We start from the raw sequence: 24455 nt of genomic DNA on the forward strand, positions 1-24455 counted from the left end.
ACAGACACACACACACACACACACACACACACACACACACACACACACAAATGCAGCCTGACAGCTGTCAATCTCCTAGCGTCCGCTGTCCATGGTGCTGAAAACTGAGCTTAAAAAGTCACTGGCTAAATCTGTACCATCTTTGATACAGCTTAAATATAAAATGAACACAGCTGGTCTAAAATTACACAATCTGTTCAGATAGATATAGACACAGCTATCTATATCTTTTGGAATTCACGTACTGTATATTAGAAAAAAAAAATAGACTCGGAGGTCTCTTTTAGTTGAGAGCAACACAATTCACATTCAAATAGGCAGGTGTTTAAGACCACAGCATTCTGATGAAGATAATATTTTTGAAGGTTTCACTGACTCACCAATGGCTCCGATGTTAGGTTTTGGGTAGTACCGCTAGTGGCTAGCATAGTAGCATACTGTTTTACTTCCCTCCAAAGAGTTCAGATCAAGTGCAAAAGAGAAAACTCGCTCATGCCGCACAGCCAATCAGCGCTGGCTTACAGCTCTGATGCATTCATGGACAGTCGTAATGTAAGAATTGGCAAATTGGAGCCCACAATCATATGCGTATACTTTCTAGCACACACTGCACATTTTATTATAAGAATTTATTAACGAGTAAATGTAAACACATCACATGAAACAACCGCCCTTGCCCCTCTGGCTCCACTACAGCTGGCAACCCTCTATTTTGCTCCTGCTTTAAGGATAGATATTATATATTATTCATTATTCTATTATTACATTTTATAATTAAATATTTACTCTAATGTTACGTCAAGAGAGAAGTCCTGATTGACGCGGCTGTTATTTTGACAGTCCGCACCGGAAGTCGTGCCGTCCTAAATAGCAGGAGCGCGTTGAGGAGGAGGAGACGGAGGAGGAGACCGGGGAGCGGAGTCCGGACTGCGGGGATAAACAAACACACGCAGGGGGAAGCTGACCTTCCTCACGGAACCAGCGCACGGTCCAGCCGGGTTGAGCCAGGGGACGTCGCCCCGTCTCCTTCCCCCTCTCTCCCCTCCTCGGAGTCGGCTTACGTGACGCGGTACCCGTCCCGGCTGCGGCGGCGAGGCGAGCCCGGAGACATGACGGAGCTGAGGAGGCGAGCCGGCGGAGACCCGGACAGCACCGACAACGCCAGCGACAAGGTACGGAGGCTGCGGGCAGTGGACGGCGCGAGTGTCCGGGCGGAGGGGGAGCCGCGGCGGGCTCGCTGCGGCTGCTAGCCGCGCTGTCAAATTAGCCGCAGGAGCTAGTTAGCTCCGCCGGTAATCCCGCTGCAGGCGCTCCGGGGGCGGCGGCCGGGCTCTCGGAGCGGGGTCCCGGTTCAGGTCCGCTGGTTTCCACCGTGGGTCAGTGTGCAGTTTGCCCCCGGACAGGTGCGTGCCTCCGGGTATAAGAAGAGGCCTCCGCACCGGGGGTGAAAGCTCAGGGTCACTCAACTAAATTACAGTATTGTTATATTAGCTGTTAGAAAAATACGGATTTAATTCCGCTAGAAAAATGGAAAATGTAATTTTAAAAAATCATGTTTGAATGGTATTAAAGGTACAGTAGGTATCCTTCAAGCAATACCACGGATGTACATTAGTTGTCAGTATTGAGTAACTTTAGTGTTCGATTACCATTGTTTTATTGTTTGACTTCATAAATAAAGCTGAATTGAATTGAATTGACTTTTAGGAAGAACTTTACGAAATATTCAGCGTTTTATCTAAAGCCTCAGTTATAGTTCCGCGCAAAAGGCCTGCCACATGTTATTACAATTTAACTAAGGATTTACTTGACTGCCCTATATTACGTCACCATGCACTGTGCAAAGTCAACATGAGAAAGAAAAATTAGACTAATTTGTAATAATCACATCATTAAGTAAAACTAATATTTTTAATTGAATGAGAGTTTATTATTTAACACATGGTGACTGCAGTGTAGAAATCAGTAACACAAAATATAAGTAAAAATTATGAACAACAACAAAGTCAAAAAAGACTTGTCACATTTACCAAGATATGTTACACAGTTAAATTTGTAATGAAATTCCTGAAGCAGATGAGTCCTCATTAGACTGACAAAAGGTAAAACCTTTACTCTATTATATTTGTAATCTACTACTTTCACACTGGATAATCAATGATGTGTTCAATACTGTTCTATCTGAAAACCTTGTAGCGACTCCACGTACCGGGGCAGGCAGGTGATCCTTGCCCCGCTGGGGTGGAACAGACTCTTGACGTGGAAGATATTCTTAACTCTCTGCTGATTTGGGGGGGCAGGGGGTCACTTATTGCACATAGGAGATGGGAGTGTTTCTCTTAGCTTTTCTTAGATCATTTCACCTTTGTATTAAACTGTGTGTGTACCGTTACATTCACTTAATTTTCTTGATTACTCCCAAGTCACTGAGGTGATCTGTATTGTTGATCAGGTGCCTCTATTTTCTGGTTCTCTGTCGTTGTCGTTGTGACTGCTGTGAGCTGTTTACCTCTTTCCCCATGCTGAGTGGTGTGTCGTCACATTGCATACCGAGACAGCCACTCTTGTTTACGTTCAGTTAAATACCTGAACCACAGCGTTGTTTTCCCCTCTGATCTAATCTTTGAATTTTGCTCCTAGAGTGCAATCAATTCCTGTATTTACATTCAGATTATGTTATGGCGGAGCATGCAGAGAGAAGTCCACCTCCCATGCTGTAATGTCTGCAGTGTATTCTAATCTTCATAGATTGAGACGTTGAACAGAGTCTGTGCTGATCAACTAACTGGTATCTTGCAGTTGGTACGAAGCTAATCACCTGTTTTTGTTCACACAGGATTTTTTGCCTCAGGCAGTCAGTGTAAAAAAAAAAAAAAAATGATGGTAATTACAACCAACATTGTGAGATCCGTAAATAAACTGCTCGGATTATCAGAAGAAGACATGGCCAATCCTGCTCAGACCTCTGTATTCTCACAAGTGTTCCTCTCAGTGCAAAGGTCAGACAAACCACAACAGAGCTCCATTTAGGCTTCCCGCGTCCAGCGCAGGTACAATGTACACCGGCCGAGGCTGTTGTGAAATCCCACACCGCTCAGTAGTTCAACCTGTTTGACTCTGAGAGAGCTCTCTCACAGATGTTGTGCTCTGCACCTCACGATCTGTGCCAAGGACGTCCGGTTGAGCCAGAGATGCTTCCAAACGCCTCCACGTCACACGTGCCGTCCTCCGTGTCTGCTTTTCACAAGGTCACCTCTTTAGAAAGTCACCAGAGTGTGTCGGCTTCAGGGTCGGTTTAACCCTTTTTCATCACACCAAATCATATACCGAACAGTTCTTATTATTTCCAGAAATGTGTTCGGACAAAACCAAATTTTAGAATCCATATTCAAGACTCAAGTCAACTTGAGAACATCACATGATCTCTTCACTGTGTGTCTAACAGCTTGTTTGTGGAGTAAGATGATGAAACGTGTGAGTGTGGCTCCCACTCCTCCTTCAGGTTACTTCTTTCTTTGAATAGCGCTCAGCCGCAGGGCCTCCAGCCTCTGACTGCCAGAGACAGTCCCGCCACAAACCCACTCTCTCGTGGAGCTGATCCCGTTCTATGTATATAACCTACTTCCTGGCTACAGTTGCTTTTAGCCAAGTGTGTTTCCATCCTGGTCACTCTGTCACTGGACCTCTCGTAAATGTTTCACACATCTCCAAAAGTGCCTTCAGCTGTCCTGAGGAAACCTTCGTCACCCAGGACATGACAGGACAGCTCTCCAGGGGTGTGGATGAGGGTGGGACAGCCACAGAAAGATACGACAACATGTTTACATGTACAAAGAGGCATTTCTGCACTTGAGCAAGTGAAGTATGTAATGAGTTAAAATTAGCTGGTAGCATCATTGTGTGTTTTAGGCTCAACAACATTACAACATTGCCAATTTTCTAAATAAATACATCAGCCATGTTGTCAGTTTCACAGAAATAAACATGGAAACATAAATCACACACACTGATTGGGTGATGGCAACATGAACGATAAAGTTAATATTGAATCCCACAATGCCAACATCCCAGATGCTAATGCCGTCAAAACGACTACTAGAGTACTAGAGTTGACGTTACAAAACCCATCATGTTTGTGATCAGTCCATGGCTGCCGGTTGAAACTATCTGGTTAACTCCTCAATGTTCCCATCAAAACAATTACCCAACAGAAACATTTTTTTTGGTTTGTGTTGCTGCTGTTTGTGTTGTCTTGTATGTAACAGCTTCACCATTGATATTATGGACTTTGTCAATATTGCTTTGTCTTCCTCTGTTGTGATCATTTCGTGTGACACTTCTTCTCTACCACCCATTCATGTCACTGCCGCCGTCAGCTCGCCGACGCTTCTGTTGAATGATATCTGATCGAAAAGAGGCCAGTCGACGACAGATGGTTTTACCTTTGTCACGTTGCTTTGAGGAAACATTTGTGGAACTCTCGGTGTTTGCGCTGTATCCTCTCTGAATCATCAGCTTGCAGCAAGCTGATGGAAACCTTTAGGTTGGAACTATATTTAGTAAACTAAATCCTCCGTAGTTGTTCCTGACCTTGTATACCAGTGTCTGTCAGTCTGCTATGTTCATGTGCTGCGGGGGGTTACTCTCAATCGTTGGCAAGTTCCTCCAGTTTGTCTGCCTTCACCAGGTTGTTGCAGTTATTACCTGGTGCCAGGTTGTAAATGCTTGTGGACTCAGTCAGATTTCATGGGATTGATGGACACAATGGGTCACCATGAATGTACTTAGAAGGCCAAGTTGTAAACATACCCAGCTAAGCAACTGTAGCCAGGAAGCAGTACACCCACAAGTGCAAAGCGTGTGATCGGTTCCAGGAGGTGCCCCCATTCCAAACCCGGCCTGTTTGAAGCTGGTGAATAGTCACTCTGCTTGAATATGAACTGAAACTTCTAATCTGCTTAGTTCAGAGGACTGTAGAAATCTGCTGTTTAAAAAAAATGGATATTAGTTTCCATAAGGGGGCATTTATTAACTCATTCTTTGCGTGTCGAAGTAGTTCTGGGTAAATATGAAAGGATGTACCTCAATCCTGCAGTAGAGTAGACAATAAGGTCAGACTGACAATGCTCGCCCTCACCTTCCTAGTCCTCTTTATCCTGGTGCTTTCAACAAACCGCAGGCTAAGACTTTAAACAAAATGTAAACAAACATGCAGAACATTTACAAATAAACTTCGAGAATCCTCAAGAACTGGGCAAATCAAAAGGAGAATCAGTTCAAACACCAAAAGACTTAAAAGCTGAATATTGGGTAGTATTTTGGTCAGACACAACCGGCAGTGTTGTTAGTTGATGCAGTATTTTTCAGCAGGCCTCTTTTGTTTGTAGCGTTAGCTTACAGCCACAGTCGCATTGTGTGATGTGGTGAGAGATATTGGTACATTTTCCCAAACTGACAGCTGATTATCTCGGAATGTCTGTGGTCCTCTCACTGAAGATCGTCATGATGCCTCGTCTTTCGTCTGAGACGGGCCAAAATCGCAGTGTCGCAGCCTCCAAACCGCCCTTTGCTCTCAGGATCGAAGGAAATGACAGAGGTTAAAGTGATGAATGACAGTGCAGCCCTGAGCCCGACAGGCGCCTTTCAAACTTTGCATTTCCATTTTTGTGCCCATTCAGCAATATTGATCCCTGTAATGAGCGACTCAGTCCCACACTGCCGCCTCGGTGGATTGGGCTGCTGGCGGGGCCTCTCTGGACTCTGTCCGCTCGGTGCTCAGCTGTGGAATGTGTGAAATATGCTGCTTTGAGCAAGGGCGCCCTCACATCAGTGTTTGCGACTGATTAACCTAAATCCATTCTGGTTGTCGCTCACTCAGCGATCTTCCCTCCCGGGACCAGAGCAAGACACTTCTCCTGCCTGCTGGTTCATGCCTCACCTATATGTGAACGAGCATCAGTCATACTGTGATTATAGCAGCTTCAATGTGCTGTTGATGCACCCAATGCTGCTCATTGCTGATGTTTTCAATCAGACCGCTGCTCTGATATTCACAGGATGATCCCTGGCTGCAACAAGAGGATTTTCACAATAGCATAACCTAATAAGGCACAAGCCAAACAAAAACATAAGGGCGGTAGAGAGCATCTATCACAACTCTCCTCTGCACTCTAGCATCTCTTTTGATCGTGTTTGTTCTTTCTCTACAGTTATAAGTGCTGTCGTCCCCCGGCATTAGTCTCAGGGCCCCATTTTTAAGTTCTTGGTCTTGACTCAGAATAGAATAGATATTATCTATTGATCCCAGAGGGAAACCCTTTGAAACCCTTTAGTCTTGGGATGCTCTGGTCCTGATCTCGACTCGGTCTCGGGTTCTATGGTCTTGACTCCAACACTGTTTTGTAATTTGTAGATTGCAAAGCTTTCAGCAGAATAAGGCATCCTCAGAACATTGTCTCCAGAATATTCTTCCATGAAGTCTTTAGTCCTTTTTATTCAGTATTTTCTGGTCTTTTCTTTAAGTGTGCTCTACAGGCGTCTCAGAATGTTTTATGTTGCTATTTCCCTTCAGGATCTTATTATTGAACAATTGTATTTATTCCCAAGGGCAATACTGCAACAATCAGGAGTCACTTGAGGGGAAAAAACAGAAAACAATCAAAATTACACCAATCAGACAGAAAAATAAACCATTTCAAATGTAGAAATGAAGATCTTAATCTCTTTTTAATTGAATTGTGTGACTGCTATACTCTGTTTTCTACCATCACGAGAAGCTTATGCCACTAATGTTTCCTGTCGGTGAATCTTGGACGTCCATCTTGTGTAAATCCGGAAGCCCAGCAGTGGTTAGCATTTAAGCGTAAAGCTTTATTCCTCTGATCTTTGACCATTTTTGTCATTTGCCTTTACTACTGTAAGAGTTGTGTAAAGATGCATTTGCATGCTGAATCTGTCAGGATGGGAGTATGAAGGCTGAACTGTCATTCAGTCACTTGATTATTCAACTAAAACACCGTATGTTTCAAACTCGGTTAGTTTTATTGAATTTCCCCCAAAACACAGGCCCCAGTGTTTCTATTACAAGTCCCGATTGATGACTGCAGTTTTTATTTTAGATTCTTGGCCTGCAAGAAAAAAAGCACATTAGCCACATCCTCTGGAAGCCTCTGGTACAACACAGCTTCAGTGTAGTGTTTTGGTTTCTGCTGAAGCGGGAATAAGGGGAGCTTTTTTTGGTGTTTCACAGTGGAAAAAAAAAAAAAGCAACTGTCTAGAGAAGGAGTTCTGCTTATGTTTTAGCAAAGGGAAAGTAGTTCCCCACTCACTTTATCACAAAACATTGAGCCTGTTGTTGTGTGGATTCTTTCTTTGTGTTCAGTTGGCCAGTTGAAGAATTCCCTCCTACTTGAGTACTGTTGACGATTGCAGGGATTTTTCCAAATTGCAACACCATGCAAAATTATGTAAAGATTTATTGACTGGCGGTGAATTCCTGGGGGAGTTAGAAGATAAACTTGTGTCCACAAAGGTAGTTTTTGAGTTTCAGCGAAGCGAATGCATCCTTCATTTGAACAGAATTATGAATTTTCCAACTTTGAAGTTTGACGTGCAGTGACAATTCATCTATTTACCAAGAAATAGAACAAAAAACACGATGGTGATTTCTTTTTGTGTCCAAATGGCTGAAATGACTAAAGAGGAAACCAGTGTCCAGGTGACGTGTGTGGATTACGGTACAGAAACTGCTCATCTCTTGTCATCCTCTGCACCGCCACCTCCCTTATTCCTCCCGCCATTTCTACAGTAAAGACAATAATAGCTCGCAGAAGCAGCAGGAAGAGGAGGAGGAGAACAGAGATGACAGCAGAGGTGAACCGAGCTCCAAGGACAGCCGTCGTGCTGCCGCTGCTGCCTCAGGCAGGAGGGGAAAACGTGGCCAGATTCAGTGTGTGGTCGCTCCAAGCTGCTCAGGCTCTGTTATCGGCTTTCTTCTGAGTTTTTACTTGCTCATCCTCAGTAGCTAACTGGGATTGATATCGAGCAGATTTGTTTGAGGACTGTGATTGTGCAGCGATTACACAGCAGTTAGCTCACTTTAACGGAGGATTAATGGTGTTTGACATTTTAATTAAGAGGCTTGGAAACATTCCCTCAGATTAGGATGTAATATTGTAGCTCTGCATGTTTCACCTCGGCATCAGGAGGGATGCAGCGAACGGAACCAAGGCCTCTGTGGTGGAGCACAAAAAGTGACGAACTGTAGCACCGCAGGGCGAAAAGGCCCCGTCAGGATACAACAACTGACTTAAATCCTGCTGTCTATCAAGGACTTTCAACAATAACGATGGAAGACTAACAGTGCTAGACTTTGATGTAAGAGTGTTGGTCTTTGTTCTTGTGAAGAATTGAGTTTTATTTTCTAAAATAAAGACAAAAAAAAAAACACCAGTCAACATTTTGAACTACTGCTAATGGTAATCAGTGCAACTTTGCGGAACTTCCCAGATGTTTCCTCATTTAATTTGCAACCAGGACGGTATCGGTGTGTCAAAGCTGCACTTTCCAGCCTCTTTCCTTTTTCAGTCATTTTCTACACGCCGCCCTACAGGACAAGTGTTGCTTTCCACCGTTTCTGGCTGCAGGCATCAAGGTTTCCTCATTAAAACCTGAGTAGAAATCTACTGTTACACCTCACCTCTCCCTCTCTACGCCCAACGGCAACTCATGTGACCCCCTCGAACCTCCTTCTCAAAGCAGACGACTCCCGCACAGCTAATTACATCCAGCTCAGATCTCAGAGTTTATTTCTCGAGAAAAATCTTCCTTATTTAACCCCGGTGACCCCTGCTCACCGGATTTAGCAGTGCTGGCGCAGCAGCAGCCATGAAAGGCAATGAAATGTCCAGGATCCTCAGCGAGCTTCTCAAGTGCAAAAGGAAACCTAATCTTTCAATGGAGGTGTTAAAAATAGCCTCCTTCGGGGGTAAAAAGCTCCTCAGCTCACCTCTTTGTCACACGATCAACCTTTACTGCCGTTAACTCGGCGACTAAAGCGTCGGAGTTAATTCCTGCTACTGTCACTTCGCTCCTTCATTTATTCATGATGTTAGTGTCTGAGGTTAAATCGACTCAAACTCTGCTAAATCAGATATACTTCCTCACTTTCAGCCTCTTCTCCTCTCAAAGCAAGTTTTTTTTTTTACCCAACAAACTGTTGAAACACTTCTAACATTTGTTGATCAATTATACATGATTATTACATTTTTACATTATTACATTATTACAATTATACATGCTTTTTTTTAAAAAAAAAAACAATGTTTTTATGTCTTTAATTTTCTTATTATGCTACATTCACTCCCACAAACTTTAACAGTACAATATATATTTTTTCACTGCAAGTAATAAGTGAAGTAGATCACTTCCTGATAAGGCAAAAATCAATAAATACAGATTTGTTAAAATAAAAAACATTTTGTTTCTATTGATTTTAGAATTTAACAAGTTCAGAAAAACTGTTTTTCCCAGAAAGAATTTTAGGAGAAAGAAAAGGTTAAAGCTGATGCTCTATAATGATAGTTTTTTTGATTTATAAAGATGATCAATAAATCACTCTTTTGCTACCACAGTATGTGGAAAAGTGAAGTTGTGCTTTATTGCTTTGCTAATTCAAAGTTACAGAATTTTAAACAGTCATTTTTAGGCCAAACTCCAAACTTTCATTTTGTTTTTGAGGCAAATGTTTGCAAATATATAAAAAAGTTTGTATTTAAATGCCTTTTTCAAAACTTCCAAAAGTTGTAAACTTATGTTGCTTTTAACAGATCAGTGGATCAGTTTGAAGCGTCCGGCGGCCCACTTTTAGCCCGTGTGCCAGATGTTTCACTTAATGTGACTCTCTAAGATTATGCTTTTATTGTATCTAGAGCTGCTATCAAACATTTTAAAGCGTGTGTGTGTGTGTGTTTCCTCAGGAGACGTACGGTGACGACAGGCTGAGCCTGCCGGGGGATGCGGAGGGTGAATGTGAGGGCGACTCCAAAGCAGACACTCCCGATGTCCCTCCGTCCACAGCCGACACCGACAACACTCCACAGTGTCTGAACAAAGCTCTGGAGGGGCTGCCGCCCAGGTACACTCCTCACACACTCCTCACACACCCCCCGTCACTCCCTGAAGCCCCTGCCGTTCCCACAGATCTCCCCTCCTCAGTGATCCTGGAAGCTCCTGGTTTCGTTTCTCTTTTCTTGGAGGTTAATTGCTTCAGAAATTGCTTAACGACCTGCTTGGTGTTTGTAAAGGAGTGAAGGTCGTTTGAAGCCCACCACAGGATTTGTTGAGATAAAAGCAGTCCTGGTCAGGTGCAACATTAAATTCAGACAGGAGAGCTTATCGTGAAGTTTTACTGTTTTAAATATTCCTCAAATACAGCAATTAGACAAAGTGACTGGAAGGAAAATATGTTTTCCTAAAGTAAAGCGGCAGAACCTCTCTCAATATTTAATAACACATTTTCTTTTTTTATTACCTAATTTGTTCATTTGGCCCCTAAAGGTTTGAAAGACGACTCCAGATCATTTGTAACATTCGTCTATATTCCATGCTGATTTTTTTGGTCATCAGTCTTGATCTTATTTTGAAGTATTGAGCATCTACTGATACTGAAATCTTCCTGAGGCTTTTCTGCTCTGATGTGTAGATCCCCACTTGTTAAAGAAAAACAGAGTTCAGTGCAGATTTCAGAGACCAAATCTGCAGCTTTAATTAAAGGCATTCAATAAAACTTAAAACACAAACACCCAGCAAACTGTATTGAATGAGTTTGGTCAGTGAGCACGACTTCATCTCTGTCCAGCATCTTTTAGATGAACTAGAACAACTTTGAAAATGAGGGACTCTTCTAGAAATGGGATATTGCAAACATTTTAATCCATGTATGACTGAAAGAATCAACAATAAAGGTGAAGATTAAAAGTTAACTCGACATACAGACCCAGATTATACATTGGTAATTAGTTCTTAAACATGCTGCACATTGATGAAACACTGGAGTTTGTTCGGGTGAAAAGCAGCTCTGGGGCACAGATGAAATGCTTCCGACCTGGTTGAGTCTCCAGCAGCTTAAGTAGAAGTGAGTGGGAGTCTGCTGGAGGCACATGCAGAAGGTGGAGAGTGTGAGCGCTGAGTGGCGGCCAGGTCACACGGCTTAAAGGCTCAGGAGCAGGCGTAGCTCTAATCCCAGCCGCCATGCTGCAGAGAGACCTGTGGAGTACCAGCCTGCTGGAGGGGGCGGAGGGCGGGGCTTCAGCGCGATCTCAGATTAGCTTCTTCATTTTCATGAAATCTGATTTGATTGAGGAAGTGATGAATGGATGGAGGTGAAGAGAATTAGTGGCTCTCAGAGTGAGAGTGTGTGAGCAGCACTGAGTGGAGGCAGCAGCACCTTTTTTTCATGATGCAGCTGTTTCTCTCTCTCTCTCTCTTTTTCTCTCTCTCTCTCTCTCCTCCATTCATCCCGCAGCCTGCAAGCTCTCTCTCGGCCCTGCTCTGCTCCTGTGTGGCTTTTAGCCGCTTCCTCTCTTTTGTTTAGCTTCCCGGGCAGCGAGCGGCGCAGCAGTGTGCCCTCGCAGCGAGAAGCACTCGCCAAATACAGTGAAAAACACTCTGCAGGGAGACATGTGACAGTGCGTCGTTCATCCTGGGTTTTTGGAGGATCACACTCCATCCATTTACAATTCAAACTCTGCTGCACTTCTTATTGCTAAATGCTGGATACAAACTGTTAATTTAATACAAACAGATAAAATAAACAGGAAACTGTGAAATTATTGAAAGAGCATCATGTTTTACAATATTCACATTTTAACATTTCAATTTTGAACCTTTTGTGTGTACGTTTTGTAGCTATGAAATGCGTCAGTCGGTATGTCTTCTTTCTCCTCAGATGGAAGAACTACTGGATCCGAGGAGTTCTGTCTTTAGCCATGATCTCTGGCTTCTTCCTCATCATCTACATGGGACCCGTCGCTCTCATCCTCATCGTAAGAGGCCGCCTCTTTTGATCTGGACAGACCGCAGTTTGTTTCCGGGTCCTGACCCTCTTATCGTCTGACGCAGGTGATGACCGTGCAAATCAAGTGTTTCCATGAAATCATCACCATCGGATACAGAGTTTACCGCTCCTACGAGCTGCCTTGGTTCCGGACACTCAGCTGGTAAGGAGAGCAGATGATCTTATCAATGAGCTACGACCTGAGATTTACTCGTGAATAATGCACTACCGAACTTTGACCAGTTGGTGGCAACATTGAGTCACTTCATCTGCTTATCGCAGCTGTCATAGCAAGAAAAGATGCAAACATTTCAAATTATTCCACTGAAGTTTTTCCTTACTGATGTGACGGAAAATAAGGAGCTAACGAGACTCACTGTGACGCTCCGTTTTAACAGCTGTCATGGAAATAGCATTTGCTAGCACAACCAGGCGGCTAGTTGGAGCTAAGTGTAGCATCGCTGGCTCCATTCCTACATCATCAAGCACGGCGATGGCAGCATCATACTGAGCAGATGCTTCTAAGCAGCAGGCACTGGATATGGAGGACGTCATCAAAATGTTGCCGTCTGAATGTGAAACCTCTCTGTAGCAAAACTGAAAACGTCTTTCTCGTGTAAACAATGCCAAGGTCAGTGCTCAGAACATCAGCTAGCCAGGAAGTGTGTCTGAGTTCGGCCTCCTCTGACTGGTCTTCAGCTGTTTTGCAAAGTAAAAACTAGGAAAATGACCAGTGAATCCAGCAGCACTGCACCTGCTAACAGACTGGGTAAAAAACACAACCTGCAACACCGAATTCAAAACGGCTCCCTTCAGGAAGAACGCTGACTCAGCGGCTGTGTTATGTGGGCCATAGTGCCATTCACACACACAAACACACACTCATTTTATTACACTACACTACTTTTATTGGACTAGTTTTATTGCACTGGTTGTATTGTATTCTCTTATTCATTCCCACACATGTAAGCATACACACACAAACACACAAACAGCATTTTATTATACAACGCTATACTGTACTGTGCTATGCTCTGTCATTCTAGTTTTATCCTTACAGACACACACACACACACACACAGCAGAGCTCAAAGATCACTGCCATGTTGGAAGCAAGGCACCACACACACACACACACGTCAGGTCAATGTGCAGCAGGCAGGAAGAGCTGGTAAACATGTAAACCCAGCCATCCATATCACACACACCCAGCCAGCCCTGATAGACACTCACACACACACACGCATAACGCTGAGTTCACACACAGTCAGTGAATTGCGTTTGACATGTCTGCAGTCAAACGAATCCGGTTTCCTCTTTCCCCATCTTAGGTACTTTCTGATTTGTGTCAATTACTTCTTCTATGGTGAAACGGTGGCGGATTACTTCGGGGCTCTGGTGCAGAGGGAGGAGCCTCTGCAGTTCCTGGCCCGTTATCACCGCTTCATCTCCTTTGCCTTGTATCTGGCAGGTGAGTGGAGACGATGAGAACACACCTGCCCTTTGCACCCCGCCCCGCCCACATTCCACTTCTCAACACAGACTTTTGAACTTCCTCCCTCTCCTTTCCAACAATGTTTGTATGTTATCTGGATATTCTTCACTCATTCATGCATTATTCTGATTACTCTCCTCAGAAGTTTAACTATGTTTGCTTTGATTGCATTTCTCCAATGTGGAGATCGTGGCAATGTCTGCAGCCGTAATATCAGGAAAACCCCAGGACCTGCGGTTCTCCAGGAGCTGCACCTCTCATGTGTAGATGTTTTGTGTTAATCATGAGATTACCAGGATGTCACTCCCCTTCCCCACCCACACACACACACACACACACACAGACACACACACACAGACACACACCACACAACGTCTTCGATGTGATTCATATGTTTCAGTCTGTTGTTTTTCCTTTAAAGTTGCAGTCAAACTGACAGCATGTTGTCTACTCTTTCACAGGTTTCTGCATGTTTGTGCTGAGTTTAGTGAAGAAACATTACCGCCTGCAGTTTTATATGGTGTGTATCAGCCAAGTAACCCGTGTTCCTCCTCCTGCCCCACTAACCTCCTCGTCCATCGCCACTCCCTCGCACGCTTTGGAGACTGCCTTTATATGTTGTTGCCACTGCAGACGTCACTCTTAACACTGAGTATTACCAACATGGAACATTTCATTTTGTTACTTTTTCAGCTGGTTACATTTAGAATCTGTTAAATCCAGGAGCTCTGCAGTGGCGTCAGCTTTATTTCATTTACATTCTGTCTTTAAACACCATCACACAATAAATTCTTTAGCTCTCATGCTTTTTATTTTACTTTTTAAACAGTGTTTTTTAGTGTCTCAGGTGCAGATATTGCTTAAATATGTGACCTATAAAGGAGCCAATAAAGCAGGCCGTGCAATGAAATGGAAAACATTGTCCAAGATTAGTTGTGCAGTTTGATTAATGTTTAGTCTGTGTGCTCAGTCCAGCTGCAGGGTTTGAAGAGATTGTAAGCATTCTCTTAATTTTTAACACAATACTCTAAATACAATGAAAGTTCTCAGCTTTGACTCTGAAACCTTGCGGCGTACACTTGGTCTAATGAAGCTGAAAGCAAACATTGATCATAGAACAGTGAAGGTGCTGAATATGAAGGTCCAAATAAGCTTTATGCCACGATTTACCAAATGCAGGATCGGGCCATTTCTCACTTTTTTAATAAACATTTTGATTTAGTCTCAGCATTATAGCTTGTCGCGATTTTGATGGTAATTGATTTTATTCACAAAGTTTATCTTGACGGGTCATTTTGACTTTTGATGAATCATAACTTTGGCACAGCTGCAACCTCCAAACTAAAAGCCAGTTAAATTCTAACACACAGTAGAAGCCTAGGTTTGCAGTTCATATAAAACCGTCATGATGTACTGTCCTATTACTATTATTTCAGATATTGCCTGAAAATGAAAGCCACAGTTTGTATTTGCTCTCATACTTGACTGATCAGGTTAATTATACTAATCATTTCATTGCATGCATGTTCACGTCGGGATACTACACCTCCCCCAAACTCTTCTCCACCTCCCGCTGCCTGCCCTTCTCTCCTACGCCGTTTCCTCTTCTGTTCTGATGTCTTTTGGATTTCTCTCCGTTACCTGCAGCGTGGCTTTTCCCACCTCGTCCGTTTGTCCATCTGTTTCGACTCCACTACTTTCTGACACGAGCCTCCGTCTGGAGCGGGCACGGCTACATTCCAGTGCAGTGACACTGTGGTGTTTGTGTTTGTGTTTGCCATTCCAGTTTGCTTGGACCCATGTGACCCTGTTGATTGTGGTAACTCAGTCCCACCTTGTCATTCAGAACCTGTTTGAAGGGATGATCTGGTAAGCGGGACGCAGACAGACCAGAGGAGTCTTCCCTGTCGTTGCATTAGTGTATCACTCATCTGTTCTCACTGTTTTGTGTCAACTTTAGAGCTTTGTTTTAACTGAAGTGTGGATTTAGAATAGTAGAAAAGAAATAAAGTAGGCTACTATCTGATATATTTACTGCTGATTTGAAATGTAATCGGTGTGAAATATTGAGGACAAGAATGACTGATCAGGCTGCAACACTGATAATAATAAGAAATAGCCAGCAACACGATGAAGCTGCAGTGAAATTACAAACATGAACATACAGTATCTGAGAAATAGTTCAGAATTTTAAAAAGTGTGTGAAACGTCGACTTTATGTTCCCATTGTAAAGTATCGCAGATCAGTTGTTGGCTGCTGGAGTGTAACTCCGTTAAAAGCTGGTTTTAGAGATTGGAGTGTGTTTCTGTGTTGTAGGATCTAATCACAGTTGAATTTCTTCCCTCTCCAGGTTTATAGTCCCCATCTCCATCGTGATCTGCAACGACATCATGGCCTACCTGTTCGGCTTCTTCTTTGGCAGGACTCCACTCATCAAGGTAAGGTGAAGATCGTCCCGGAGCAGGGATGCACCGATATCGCTCTTTTAAAGGACCAGTGCAAGTAAGAGTGCCAACCTTTAGATACTTGACGATAGCGAGTATTGATACAGGTCCTTATTGAATGCCATTACAAAACCACAGCCTTTGCATTGGTGCAAACAAACTCCCATCATTTGATGTGGTCAAATCGACCAATTGCAGCCCTTGTGGCGGACATGATGAACACACTGATGGAGGCTGTCGGAGGTGGTTTGCATCAACGCGTATCGTTTGCATATGTGGTATGAATTTGATTTAATGGCAATCTCAGTCCTGCATCAGTCAGACTTATCATGTGCAGCATGGAACATCGCTGGTGTGTGAGGCCCGACGCACTGCTCAGAGTGAAATCCTTAAAACGTTTTAATAAGATGTATTATGAACTGAAGGCAGTTTCCTACGAGTTCTCCAAATACCAACTGCAGGATGTTTAAGCTGAGGCAGTCTGTTTGTCCCAGATGTTACCCGAATGCTCAGGATCTCACGATAGATTGTATTGTGTGCTTTCCTTCAATTCACTTCATGAGGGCCGTCCCACGGTCACAGTTTATCACTGGGCAAACATCCTCCGTCCTCGGGATCAGATGACAGTTTGACTTTTGTTAGTGCCGTTTGATAAACCCGACCTGGTACAACAGATCATCTTCATGTGCGTCGTAAAGCCAGTTGGATATATAATCATATTATAATTATGTCATGTGGTGCTTTTCACAAGCAGATTTCCAGAGAGTCAGACGTTAGTCAAACCTTTCCCATGTTTGTGTTCGACGTAGAGGTTTTAACGGCTTCATGAACAAGTTTCAGACCAGTTCAAGTGAAAACACAAAAAAAAAAAAAAAAAATCTAAATTTGTCTTAATTGATAAAAGCTATATCTATTAATAGTACTGACTTTATCAGGACTGGTGAATCCAGTTGACTAACTGGAATTTTCCCAGCTTGTGGCTTCCGCATTTTACCTCAACGACCGATCCAAAAAGACATTCGTGCTGTCTGAAGTTTCAGTGTTTTGCACGTCGCTGCTGAACGGACCTGGCTCTGGTGCATCATCTGACGTTTGTGAAAGTGGGACTGAGGGTTCGGACCAAAGCTAAAGTAATCAGCGTCCTTCACACACGTCCAGATTGCCTCCAGGAGGGGAGATAGATGTTGCCGGAGAGGAGAATGCTGTTCGGGTAATCGTTTCCCGACACCGAGCCAAAAAACTGTCTCAGACTGGAATGGGCTGAACGTCGTTAGCATTAAGCTAACTGGCTGTTCCACTCTGACAAACCTCAGATATTCAACACAGCGATGAAGTTGTTTTACTCCCTCAAACTCGTGGATGCTTTACAGCCTGAACAATAAACACCGAGTGTTTGGACCGTTTGAGACTGTGCCGAGCAGAACTAAACCGTATGAAAAGACGTTTATTCCGAGCTCATCACAAGCAGTTTGCGGCCGGGCGGAGGGAAAAATAACCGGCGTCACGTCGATGTTGAAAGTCAGCCTCTGTTTGTGTGTGTTTGTGTGACCACTCCCTCAGCTCTCACCCAAGAAGACCTGGGAGGGCTTCATCGGGGGCTTCTTCTCCACCGTGGTCTTTGGCTTCATTGTGAGTACACTCCACTCGCTTCTGCCACTCTCTCACATGCTCCCAGTTTCCATCTGCGCAGCATGACGGGAAAATAAGTGGTTTTATTTCCATCATTGAGTTGAACTGATAAATCTCAGTTGCAGAGAACAGACCCTCCATTGTGCTCATATAGATAAGAAGCCATTTTTGACACAGTTGTGAAGAGATGTGACTCTTGTGACTATGGGTTTCCCCTTAACTCAGCTCATAACTCAGGAGTTTACAACAGTGAAAATCATGCAGAACATGGAAATATGCGAAGCCATGAATCAGTTTTCCAAGCCCAGTGGGCCAAAATGTAAACCCTGAGGTCCACCATATAGCGCTGGTAGCTAGGTAGCTTAGTTTTCAATCAAAGGAACCAGACCATTGTCTCTAAAATTTCATATGAGTTCAATTTTTGCTTTTGGCCATCGGTGATTCTCACATCTGCTCCTATTAGAGATTCTTAAATCAGCCCTTTGGGAATTTATTGTCACATTAATGAAGTACAGAGGTAGAAACTGATTTTTTTTTTTGTGTGTGTGTGTGTCTTCTTGTTCTAGCTGGCCTACCTGCTGGCTCAGTTCCAGTACTTTGTGTGTCCCGTCGGCTTCAACAGTGAGACCAACGGCTTCACGGTGGAATGTGAGCCCTCGGACATCTTCGTGATGCAGGAGTACACTCTGCCTGCCGCTGTGCAGAACTCCCTCAACTGGGTAAAAAAAACAAATAAACAAAATCATAAAGACTTTCTTTAATGTCATCATGTAATGTCATTAAACAAAACCTTACATCCAAAACAGCTACACCATCTTCCTCAATACCACTGTGCTCTTATTATTCTGTTAATACAAATATTTTTGTTTTGTTCCCCCCCAAAGCAGGTACAGTAGATGTCTGCACTATAGATGAAATGGAATGGAAATAATGCTTTAGAGAAAGAGTCTGGGACTCGGTGGATAATGTGGAGTTATATTACATTACATTAATTATTCATTACAGTACTTCTGGTGAGGATTCACAATTTTACCATTGAGTAATGCTAGAATAAGACTAACTGCACTGTGTGAGGAGTTTACATGCTCTCCCTGTGCATGCAGAGGTTTTTTTTTTTTTTTTTTCCGCAGGTAATCTAGTTTTCTCCCACACCTTGATAAAGCTGCAGCCTTGACTTGATTGAAGCGTTCTAGAAAGATGGATGACACCGTGGCAATCACAGAATTTTCGAGTATCCAGTTGGGTTTGATCAAACCTTATCCTGTCTTAACAAGCGTCTCGTCTCTTTTCGTCCCCCTTCGCAGAAAAACGTGAACCTGTACCCCTTCCAGATCCACAGCATCTTCCTCTCCTCCTTCGCGTCTCTCATCGGGCCGTTCGGCGGCTTCTTCGCCAGCGGATTCAAGCGAGCCTTCAAAATCAAAGTAAAGACTCCCTCAGTGCCTCTTTGCTAATGTAGCTTAGCCTCTTGAGCGAAGACGGTGTGTGTGTGTGTGTGTGTGTGTTTGTTTCCAATATGTGTGTGTATCTGCAGTGCAGAGTAAACACACCAGATCTGCAGAAGCTGAACTTAAAACCACAGACGAGTCTAAGTTAAGACGGAAACGTGTTAGACCGGTTAAACCAGGCTTTAGAGCCGAGATTTTATTCAAAGTGACACACATGCACACACACATGACAGCTGGCTCTTGGGAAGTCTTTCAGTTTGAGCTTCAGGGCTTCCTCTGTCACTTGTCTCCACCTAGTGGCTTCAGAAGAGTTTGACAACAGAACAGCACAATGACGTCTGAAAATATGAAGGTTTACTCGACAGACATTAAGTATTTAGAAAAATAATCACAATTTTAAAGTCAAATACTTTTTTATTTTCAAATAAACTTTCAGTATGACAAATCAAGAAAATCCCAGATCTCCAGATAAATGACTAAATCAGCAAAGTGGAGTGAAAATAAAATAACTTTCATTGATTTTTCTCACTCAAAGTTGCACAGAGACGAAATGTGGAAGTGATTGAACAGAATGAGCTTCTTCTTTTAACCTTGAAAACATTTTCCACACTCATTAACAACGGAACAGATTTTAATCGATTAATCTTTAAGAATAAAATATGGGTTTTAAGATAAATTGAAGAGAGAAATGGTTTTGGGTGAGTTATTGAACTGTCAGATCATGTTTTATGTTTAAGAAGAAAATAAACTCAGAAGGTGGTTTGACATGGAAATAATTAAAGATCTTTGAGGGTTTTTTTTTAAGATGGCTATAAAAGGTTGTCAATTAACAGTCAAAGAAGACTTTGTGAGATGTGGTGGTACTATGGAGAATATTTTATGTGGACAAAATCTGAAATAAGGTGAGATATGATATTAAAAACTGGGCGGGGGGAAGCACTAAGGGAGGAGTTTTAGAAATAAATATCTTGGATTTTGTGGATTAAAATTAACTGTTAAACTTAGTTACAGTAAATCAAAAGACATAAAGAATTATTAAAGACAACGTGAAACTGTAGTAAAGGTAGGAAAAAGTTGATTTATGGTGATGAAATTTAACCTCAAGTGTTGAAATGTAATGAAATGGGACATTTTCAGACTTAAATTTAATAAAGTGAAGTTTCCCAGACTTGTGTTCGAATATGGAGAACAGATGAAGTGATGGTGAAGATCTGAACGTCTCTGAGCCTGGTCTCTCTGTGCTCTCAGGACTTTGCCAGCACCATCCCCGGCCACGGCGGCATCATGGACCGCTTCGACTGCCAGTACCTCATGGCCACCTTCGTACACGTCTACATCGCCAGCTTCATCAGGTGAGGAGCCGCCGCTGGAGGAACGCCGCCTTCCCGTCATCGCCTGATAATCTGCGTTTTTAAATCCTGAATTCCATGTGTCTCCTGCTCCAGGGGTCCGAACCCCAGCAAGGTGCTGCAGCAGCTGCTGATGCTGCAGCCGGAGCAGCAGCTCAGCATCTTCCACACGCTGCACTCCCACCTGAGAGAGCGCGGCATGCTGCCCCCCGCCGCCGGCTCCACGCAGCCCACCGAGTGACCGGACCACGTGCGCAGAAGTGGGTGTGAGAGGTCAAAAAAATATATATATATAAAAAAACAAGCATGCGCACACACACACGCAGAAACATCTCCATCAACACACCGATCGACCATCGTCATCCTGTCGGCTCCTCATTCAGACTCTCTGAGGAGAAGGTGTAGTGTAAAGAAAACAAAAAACAAATCCAAACCGGACTGATTGCTTTGGGGGTCTTCATCCTGAGACCTCAGAGTGAGATGAGGACGGTGAAGCACACGGCTGCTTCCTCTCTGCACCCACAGAATTTGCACTGACTTCAGCTGGAGGGAGAAACTGTTTAAAGAAGCTTCCACCAGCAGGAACTCGACCCCCTCTGTTCAGGGGGTGTTGTGGGGGTGTCGGTGGTCCCAGTGGTCCCGGACCGCCGCCAGCAGACTGAGGACGCTCGTCTTTCTGCGTTTGGGTGAAGCTTTAAGACACTGTTTCCTGGACGGGATGTTCATCCTCCACCTCCTCCACCTTTAACCTGTAGCTTCCAGTAAAACCTGCACAGACCCTGACCCCCCCCGACCCCCCCCGGTAGGCATGCTAACACCAATCACTCGGCACTGGAACGAATGTACTGTACATAAATATAAAGAACATATTTAGCAGATAACTTATATATATGCATATAAGTACTTATGCAACCTGCTGCCGGAAAAGAAAAAAAAAACAAACTCTGAGAAATGATATGCAACAAAAAAAAAAGAAGCATTAACTCATTTGTAGCTTTTAGCATGAACAAATTTGAACAGCTAGCTAGTTTTTTGCTCTGAGTTAGCTGCTTGTTTAGAGGTTTTTCTGGGTGTGATTTCACTGGAGATCGCAAAGAAAAGGAATGAGAAGAAATGTGGGGAATATAATCAGTTCTTTACTTTTATTTCTGAGGGATTTTACCCACCAGGGGGCGTCACGAAAGAACCACATCATGTAGCGCTGCAGCTAGGTTTTAGCATCGGGAGTTCGTTTACCAGCCGTGATTTTAATCTAGACTTGTGCTCCAAAGAAATATGTATCTTTCAACTTTTGTTTATGCCATGAATCGACATCAATAGACTCTTTATTAAATGTTTCATTCTAGCAACAAATTTATCTCGGCTCATCTGAAAAAATATCAATACTGTAAAGTTAAGTAATGTATTTATCACGCAGGCAAAAATAACTTTTTAATTTTGTCCCCAAAGTATTTTGCTTACATATTTTGTTCATGATTCTAAACATTTGTAGTCTTCTCAATAGTACCTTTTCTTAAAAAAAAAAGAAAAATTTTTCACAGTGAATGAAGGCTTTGATCAGTTATCTGGTGGGAACCATTTAAGCACAGAAGCAGCTTGCAGTTGTTCTGTAACGCGGATAAATCCTTTTTTTTTTCTTTTCGTGACGTCCTGGTTGAGTAAAGGCTCTCAGACTGTTTTCACACTGTTCCTCCGTTCGAACCAAAGCACACAAACAAACCAGAAAGTTTGACGGTGAAACCAGCAACGGAGCAATATTGGGTTTTAAATGGAGGCTGTAGCTTTTGTGAATCTGAAAAACAGATCAGAAGCTGCAGGTTGTAGTTTTCTAGACTAGTGCAAACTGTAAAATATTTAAAGACGTTCTAACTGAACGCTCGCCACGGCCTTGCAGTACCGCTCTCCACCACACGGCGGAGCCTCATCTAATACTAGCTAGCTATCAAACTGTTCCTGGCTCACCGGCGCCACCCACTGCACAAAATATTAAATCGAGCAGCAGGGAGCGCCAGTTTTCACATCTGTCTCAAAAAAAAAAAACAAAAAACAAACCTGCAAAGGCGTGAGCTTGTAATAATGTGAGTTTATTTCACTTTGGGGTCCTCAGAGTTTGGTTTGAAATATGATTCTTTTTCCCTTTCAGGGTTTTTAGATCAGTTCAAGGTTCTGTGATTAAGTTTGAATGTAGTTTGTTAAACAGAGTGTTATCGATGATAACTTTAGGTTTGATTACGTGTGTGTATATATATCGTACGGTACGTACACATGTTTTTGAGTATCTAGAATATTTGGGAAGGGTTTTTTTTGGGTAATATAGCATCTTATGCAAGAGGAAGTTTGACGGTTTGGAATGAGGGTGGGATCATGCGGAGTGAGTGGCGTTGAACCGATGAACCGTCGCAACGTTCAGATGATCCGACCCGACCAGGCTGCGTCTCAGATCACTTCATTCAGGAGCCGTCACAACACGTGTGCACGTGCTCGTGCACGGCCACTACAAATTTAAGATGCATTCACCAGTTTGGAAGTGAAAATGTCCAATTTGACATGCAGAAAAAATGAAAATTCAAAACGTTCCTCTAACTGTTCAGCGTCAGAATGTTAAAAATCAGAGGCTAACTTAATGTTTGACAGTTTTCTGCTCGTACGATGTTTGATGAGGTTCATGAGTCAAACTAAAATCGGATTTATTGGTTTTAATGAGAAAAAAACCCCTCATTTCACAGCCAAACTAGAATTACTGAATACTTTAAGATTCTGGTGAATGTTCAGCTCGAAGTCCCTTAATCTGCGCTGTCGCTGCTCCTGGAGATCAGTTCAGGACTCATATCGGCAAACGGAAGGAGGCGATTTGAGACGCAGCTCTGATGTTTGCTGAGGAATAAAATAAAGAAACGTTTACCAAAGCACTGATCAACACTGGTTCTGTTGTGTGAGTGAAGAAGCTCCAGGAGGAGGAGGAGGAGCGTCTGGAGCCGCGCTGCAGAGCTGGCGTTAGCTAGCGTTAGCTGACATTAGCCTGGGCAGCCTCATGTGCAATGTGAGCTCACAGAATGTCACTTTCACACTTCTGTTCTAATTTATTTGTTGAGTTTGTGTTTTTATTTCTCCTAGAAGTGCATTTTTTTTTGTGTGGAAATCCTGGTGTGAGCTGGGCGGGGGGTTTAGGGGACCAGCTGTAACCGTACTGTAGAAAACTCTAACACACACACACACACACACACACACACACACACACACACACACACACACACACACACACACACATACACACACACACAATTGAAATGGTACGTTACAGTGATCTGACCAAAACACCAGATATCCACTAAATGATTGACCGTGCAACACCGAGTCTGGAGTGTGTGTGTGTGTGTGTCGATTAAAGGACAGAAGGAATTGTCCAAATGGAGTAAAATGGTTAAAAATAAATATTTTTAATTTAAGCCACAGAAAAATTGTGACAGAAGTCAAACAACTTTGAGTAGTTAAAATTGAAATGGAAATTTTGAAAATACTCCGAACAACAAGAGTCTTCCAGAAAAGAAGTGATATAGAAAGTGATTTAAAAAGTCTGAGTGATGGAGATTTTCAAAATATTTCATTTTTTGTAAACCCAAGATGAAGTATAATCAGAGAGAGAATTCACCAAACTAAGTGAACATTGTGATAAAGTCCAAACTTAAAGTGTTAAAGTCTCTGTTTTTCAATAAAAAGCTGAAAAAAAGGAGGTAAGAAAAACCTGCTGCGGCTGTGACACTGAACTTTAAATTTTAGACACTGAAACATGTCTATATGATGAGCGATGCCGTGGCGACAACATTTCCATTTCTCATGAAGACCAAAATAAGTGAGTTTGATGTAGAGATTTTGGAAAAAAAAAATAAGAATTCTTTAAAATTAGAAATTTGTTGGGGGACAAAATTTTACAAAATGCTTCTCCTGGAAACTATTTAATCTTTCAACAAACAAAATAAACATTATAAATATGTTCAAATGAGGAAAAGTTTCCCACAACACTGATCAACACTCGT

General features: G+C 42.9%; 1 protein-coding gene across 1 annotated transcript; it reads left to right on the forward strand.

Annotated features, from left to right (window-relative positions):
* Window positions 1-898: 898 nt before the first annotated feature.
* cds1 (CDP-diacylglycerol synthase (phosphatidate cytidylyltransferase) 1) lies at window positions 899-23727 on the forward strand. The gene is made up of 13 exons (XM_030105208.1): window positions 899-1172; window positions 9978-10135; window positions 11948-12044; window positions 12121-12218; window positions 13387-13526; window positions 14012-14070; window positions 15337-15419; window positions 15902-15989; window positions 17556-17624; window positions 18191-18343; window positions 18929-19048; window positions 20321-20424; window positions 20518-23727. Exons 1-13 carry the CDS (start codon window positions 1110-1112, stop codon window positions 20660-20662), a joined length of 1377 nt encoding a protein of 458 aa, XP_029961068.1. The 5' UTR covers window positions 899-1109; the 3' UTR covers window positions 20663-23727.
* Window positions 23728-24455: the final 728 nt, after the last annotated feature.

Source organism: Salarias fasciatus, chromosome 12 (assembly GCF_902148845.1).
Source record: "Salarias fasciatus chromosome 12, fSalaFa1.1, whole genome shotgun sequence".
Taxonomy (NCBI): Eukaryota; Metazoa; Chordata; class Actinopteri; order Blenniiformes; family Blenniidae; genus Salarias; species Salarias fasciatus.